Source organism: Cyrtonyx montezumae, unplaced genomic scaffold, assembly GCF_038088225.1.
Source record: "Cyrtonyx montezumae isolate F1298 unplaced genomic scaffold, pur_monq_1.0 scaffold_4, whole genome shotgun sequence".
Lineage (NCBI taxonomy): Eukaryota > Metazoa > Chordata > Aves > Galliformes > Odontophoridae > Cyrtonyx > Cyrtonyx montezumae.
In genome coordinates, this window is record NW_027072045.1 from 10,862,489 (window position 1) to 10,868,488 (window position 6,000).

The following is a 6,000-nucleotide window of genomic DNA, read 5'->3' on the forward strand; positions in this document are numbered from 1 at the left end:
ACATGGCAGCAGAGGGGCAGTCTGGCAGGAAAGTGCGTATGAAGCAAAGGTGTATCACTGAATTCCTTCATGTGGGAAGCATTTCATCATGCCATTCATCGATGCTTGCTGAACATTCATGGAGACCAAATAGTGGACGTGAGCACAGTGAATCAGAGGGTGGTGTGTTTCAGCAGTGGTGACAGCAACAGTGGATCACCTCTGCTGGTGCAGATTTTTATGAGCATGGCATGCAGGCTGTTGTTCATCACTGGTGAAAACGCATGGCTAATGGTAGTGAATGCATTGAAGAAGAATGTTTGGTAGCTGGGAATTTATTCCATTAGTTTTATTATGCTCTCTGCATCTGTTGAATTTCCAAGGAAATAAATAGGAGGCATTGCTTTCTGAGCAATCAACATGTATCCCTATGTTATTTATTCACCTGACTTTCAATAGTTTCAATTTGCCCTGAACTGTCATGTCTAGCTGGCTATTGGCTACAGTGATGCTAACTCTCTAAAGTCTTTGGAAGCAGTTTGACATAACTTTTTCCCCTGGAATTAAATGTCTTCCTTCTTGAAAATCTGAATACACACATGCTTATCACTTCTTACAAATCATTATCTATGAAAGTCACTATTCTATTTCTAATGAAGTCTTGTTTCAGATCTTCATTGCTTTGTTTCTCTCTTTTTTTCTCTAGTAGCAAGTCTATTCATAGTATCACTGCCTTTCAATATTCAAAATAACACAGACAAAGTAACCTGATTTGCTCACTTCCTTCACTATTTTAACATTTAAATTATGGTTATCTTTGTTTTTAAGGAATTCCACTGGATTTTCTGCAGGTTACTGTAAGTTAGACCAGCTGCCATTTTCTCTAAGTTTTTCTTCAGTCTTTAGTATTTACCTTAGCCCTTTGCAGCCCTTCACACTGCTTCATCACAACAGCCCTACCTTCAGCAGCACCTGGCAACCAAGAGAGAACTTCCTGTGCACTGGTTTCACTGATTTCCTTTTCCTGCTTTGTCATTAAAGTTCTGTATTTAATCTTTCTCTCTCCTTGACTCATGCATTTTTCTTCCTGAAATACCACCTGCGAAAGTAAAGATAGAATGTGCTACTGGTCTGATCCAAATATGTGAAAATTGAGCTACTATGTAGTGCTGAAGATTACTGGCTTCCATCAAAATTTTGTCTGCCCAGCTTTCATATAATCTCATGTATTTGTTTTATTCATTTGAAAATGCACAGCTGCACAAGAAGAATATGAAGAAACAACAGAGAAGAATTAAAGAGTTGGAGAAGTGCATCAGTTTAAAAGAGCAAGCCAACTATGAGCTGAGCCTCGAGCTGAAGGAAATGCTTGTGTCTGTTTCAGAAAGGAGGCATATTGCTCAGGCAGCTGGTGAGTCACAGGAATGTGCTTGAAGTCACACAGACCATTCAGAAACTATTTCCAAGGTTAGACAGTTCTGTACTCCACCAGCATCCACTCATGGGCAAGGAACTTTTATTTATTACTCTATGCACATAATTAGCAGTACCTTTCCTACCGTGACAATTTTAACAGTTTATGTAAGAAAATTCCTACAGATTGGTACTCTTGTAACCAAAGTTGATTTAATTAATGGAGGTTGGAATATTATATCCATTAATATCTTCATTATACAGAAGACCTTTATTCTTAAGACTGTTCAACACACTTCTTTCCTCATATTCAAGGGCACAGAGGAACAAGAAGCTAAGGATATCCCTTCTTAGGAAAGCTGTGCAGTTCTTCCCTCTAGTCAAATGGTTGGTTTCACAGCACTGGGTATTTGTTAAAAAATAAAGGAAGTGGGCCCAGTGCTTTCTAAACTTTCTCTTGCTTTATTCACTGCTATAATGACCCTTACATCCAACTGGGAGCCTTTTTAAAAGGTGTATGCTCTTTTTACACAGAAATTGGAATGGACCTAGAAAGTGTCTAGTGTAATTATAGATTATGCATCCACTCTATGTACAGGCTGACTCATATTGTTTTATGCAGACACACAGAATGTTTCTGAGAGGACTGCAAAGCGGCCTTACCAAGAAATTGTGAAGCAGAAACGTCTACGAAGTTTCATAGAGGAGCAGGAAAAGCACCTTGAAATTCTGCAAGCAGAAGCTGAAAGATTAAGATCAAAAACATTCCCTACTCTTTAAAAATCCCAATCCTGGTAACGTACAAGAACAGGAATTTGAACACCTACCTTTTCTCCCTGAACTGGTCTTTCAGTGAAGATTTTCTCCTGTTAACATTTCTTCTGTTCTTCTAAAATAACATCACTTTAAAAGATACGTTTGTCTGTTTTATACCCTTTGTATCTCATCTTACCTACATTGCTTTTCTTTTGTGATGCATTTTTGCTCTTTTGATTATAGAAATCACATAGCTCATCACAGAAAAAAATACATGAAAGATTAACCTGTAGAAAGATAGAACAGGTACATTGCTATCTCCTTAGTCTGTATTTGTAGGATGTTTTGAAGGTAAGGACTGCAAGAAAGCAGAAAACTTGCATCTGCTAATTACTTCCATTTTCTATGCCATGTGTCAGTTTTTCTCCTCTTTTCATAAATTCACATAAAATTTCATTCTTCTGTGAGAATTAATAGCTTTGATATCTTGGCTCAGCAAAATTCTATCCTATTATTATTTCTTTTGTGACTGCATTACAAACATTTTTGCTTTATCACCTCAGAGGTTTTTAAATGATTTTAATTACATCTCCATTCTTCCTGCAAGATTTTTTGCTTCTTACTGAAACTTCCTCAGAAGTAACAGAATTCTAAATTGCCAAAGGCCTTAGGAAAAAGGACTGCCCCAAAAGGAAGTCCTATTGTCTTGCTTCAGTAAGCTAAACTAAAGAGGCAGAGGAAATAATAATCATAGAATCAGAGGGGTTGGGAAGGGACCTCAAGAGATCAAGTCCCAAAATATGATGAGTAATAAAGGTTGTTCTTCATTAATTCCCAGCAGGCATTGCCACTCACTATTCTTAAGAGTAAACTCTGGTTGCAAACTTTAATGAGCCCTGACAGTGTTAAAATGGACTATTTTATCTGTGATATTCTTTCCATTTCCCCTGAGGTATGTACAAACTTACTTATTAATCAGGATTTGCCACATATAAACAAAACAGTTAAATACAACCATGTTCCTTATTTGCTGTAGCTTAAATATATATATATTCACAGCAGGAAGCATTGTAGCTCAAGTACAGATCTATGTGCTGTTACACTGGATAAAAGAAGGAGAATACAAGCAGACAAGAGAAAAGAAGCAATTTCAAGTTAAAATATTAAAATTTAGACATTTTGAAGAGATGACATTTATTGAAGAATAAATGAAATACTGTAGTTTTATTTAGTGTTACTGCAGAAAGGTAAGTGATGCTGTAATTGAAGAACGTTGGAAAAAGAACACCTCAGCTCTTAAATGAGCTAGTACAGTAGACAGACATCAGTTGCAATTTTCTTGCCCTCCTTCATATTACCAAAAGCTGTGGCAGAATGTTTAAGAGGCAGTTCCCCTAAAAACAACTGTCTGGACTAGGATCATTGCTGTTATAGCATATTTCCCTTAGCATTAATTAAAGCTATTAAGACCATCTAATTGCAGCTTTGGAGTATTAACAACATGAAAATTAAGCTATGTTTAACTGACTTGCAAAATGCTGTCATTAACTGAATGGCAGCAGGAACAAATCTGAAAGATGAGGATGTATCTGTAAACTAAGAACTGAACCCTTCTCCCCATCTGAACAACAGAAATGACAATTGCTTTGAACTTACATTCCATCTTAAAACCATGAAGACTAATCAAAGAACTTATTGCCTTCTACTTGTTAAAGCATTACTTGATTTTATTTTAAATTATTAACTGATCTAGCTATCAAGTCACAACACAGTCCACAAGCTCAATTTCTACTATAAAGTAATTGTTTTTACAGTGCCTACCATATCTAAGTACACAGTTTCACAAGCTCTCATGAGAAAACCTCTTACCAAAACAAAGCCCATTATCTGATCAACACTTGTTAGTTTATCAGTTCATTCAGTCTTTTTTGCATATGGATATGTGTAATCGAAAGCTCTGCACCAGTATATTACGAGTCTACAAAATCTTCTTCTGTTCTGCTGTAGTGTAACAACTGGTCCTCCAATCCAAAAGTGTCTATCAGCTGACTGAGACTCACTTTCTTGCCATCTGCAGAAAAGGCTGACTGCAGCTCATACAACATCAGCTGGGTACTGCTTCTCCATTTCACTATCAAAGCCTGCAGTTCAGACAGGTTGTTCTGGAATTGGGATTAAAAAAAACACAACGATTTCTGCAAATGGAAAATGATTTTAATACTCTGCAGATGTATTTTTATTAAATTTTATTTATTATTAAATTTATTAAATTTTTATTAAACTGAGATATATACTGATACCACAATTAAATCTAGCTTAAACCAACAAGTGACACCACTCAATTCTACTTCAAAGAGTGCTTTAGAAGTGCTTTTCTAGAGGTTGCCCTTACCTTAGATCGGTACATCTTCACCAGTTTGAGCCTTCGAAGTAGTTCTTCCTTCTCTTTCACTTGTTTCATCAGCCGTACTTTTTCTTCTAGGGATTGCTGCTGACCGAGGTCAACCCTTACCACATTCTCTGTTGATTCACAGAAATGGTTCTCACGTAACATGCTTTTTAAATAAGTATTTCCAGTGCAGTTTCTTTCCAGGCCTTCCGAACCACCATGTAATGGTGAACAATCCACACTCATCTTTGGCAGACACCCACTGTCCCCATCTGCACAGTCTTTTTCTTCTTCAGTGCCTATCTTGAGCCGCTTTGCCACTGTAAAATTAGCATTAAATGAACGTCTTGTTTTCCTTAATCGTTCCCTCAGAGTTGCACTCATTGGCTAAAGAAAATGAAAAACAAGAAAAAAAAAACAACCTCAGTCTTTGATCAAATTTCAAAGAACTCTTTATCTGTACAGAAGATGTCATAAGTAAAGACAGTTGTAAGCCAGACTTCTGAATTGTCACTATGGCTATTGCAAACTTACAGGTTAACTTCTTCCTCTCAGGAGCGTTTACACACAGCAACAATGTTCTCAAAGTATATATCCATACTGTCTTGTTTATACATATAACCCTTATTAAAGCACACCTTAACAAGGCACTTAGTCTTTTTGTAAAGACACATGGCATATTTCAACTTGACTAGCTCCAGCTAGTTCAATTTCTCTTGTTTAATGGAGATGAAGACTTTATTTTTTCTTACCATTTACATCCTGCCATACACATTTCTGCTATTAGCACTAGTATAAAATATCCATATACTACTTATTTGAAATTATGTGTATAATTTTGACTCATTCGTGCCTTGAAATCCTTCAAAAACAAACATCTAAAAACAAATTAAAAATTGTATTTATAGTTTCTAACATTTTTATCCATGGAAAAATACTTAAGCACGGGAGAAGATTAGTTAAGGAACATTTGTTAGGACTTGTAAGTTTTTAATACCTGTTTTCCTGAACTAGTCCTCTGTGGAGCTGCTGTCCCAGAATCCTTTGGGGTGTTGCACAAAGATGTCAATTTATCACACACTGCTTCCTCCATCTCAAGGCAGATAGCAGTTCCTGTTGAAGAACAATGAACTGGGTGGTGCTATTTTCACCTGATTATAGCGAGCTACGTGGCTGCAGAAATGAGAAAAAAGCTCAAGATATGCTAGGGTTTATTTTCTGATGGCTGCAAATTGTTACAGGGAAGCAAAAGGACTCATGAACCGCTTGGACTTAGTATGCCTGTAAAACAAAGGTCAGATCCCACACCATCAAACACATCAAAAAACCCTTACTCCAAAGAAACTGTATTTTCTTAACCAGAGTGATCCCTGCTGCGTGTCTAACTCAAAGGCACAACCTTTACAAAGCCACGCTGTTAAGAACCAGTCCTTTTCATTGAAGCGTACCCCCTGCAGTGATAA

The 6,000-nt window shown here is 36.8% G+C and overlaps 2 protein-coding genes across 2 annotated transcripts in view; one reads left to right on the plus strand and one right to left on the minus strand.

Moving 5' to 3' along the window:
* Positions 1–2,275, plus strand: part of CFAP43 (cilia and flagella associated protein 43) — a 41,704-nt gene extending 39,429 nt beyond the window's left edge. The window contains exons 38-39 of the mRNA XM_065746189.1: positions 1,237–1,390; positions 2,015–2,275. Of these exons, the coding sequence (XP_065602261.1) occupies positions 1,237–1,390; positions 2,015–2,172 (312 nt within the window). The 3' untranslated portion in view covers positions 2,173–2,275. The remainder of the gene's footprint in view (positions 1–1,236; positions 1,391–2,014) is intronic.
* A 1,678-nt stretch (positions 2,276–3,953) lies between these two features.
* SFR1 (SWI5 dependent homologous recombination repair protein 1) lies at positions 3,954–5,768 on the minus strand. Its single transcript, XM_065746206.1, has 3 exons — positions 5,535–5,768; positions 4,541–4,924; positions 3,954–4,310 (listed from the first exon to the last, which is right to left on the minus strand). The coding sequence occupies exons 1-3, from the start codon at positions 5,628–5,630 to the stop codon at positions 4,119–4,121; spliced, it is 672 nt and encodes a 223-aa protein (XP_065602278.1). The 5' UTR covers positions 5,631–5,768; the 3' UTR covers positions 3,954–4,118.
* Between the last annotated feature and the right edge of the window lie 232 nt (positions 5,769–6,000).

What these genes read in the sequence shown, in the direction of transcription:
- SFR1 (XM_065746206.1), bottom strand. Translation starts at nt 5,630, where the DNA reads ATGGAGGAAGCAGTGTGTGATAAATTGACATCTTTGTGCAACACCCCA. An exon ending in GGACTAGTTCAGGAAAACAG is followed by an intron (nt 4,925 to 5,534) that starts GTATTAAAAACT and finishes CATTTTCTTTAG; the next exon opens with CCAATGAGTGCAACTCTGAG. An exon ending in TGAAGATGTACCGATCTAAG is followed by an intron (nt 4,311 to 4,540) that starts GTAAGGGCAACC and finishes TCCCAATTCCAG; the next exon opens with AACAACCTGTCTGAACTGCA.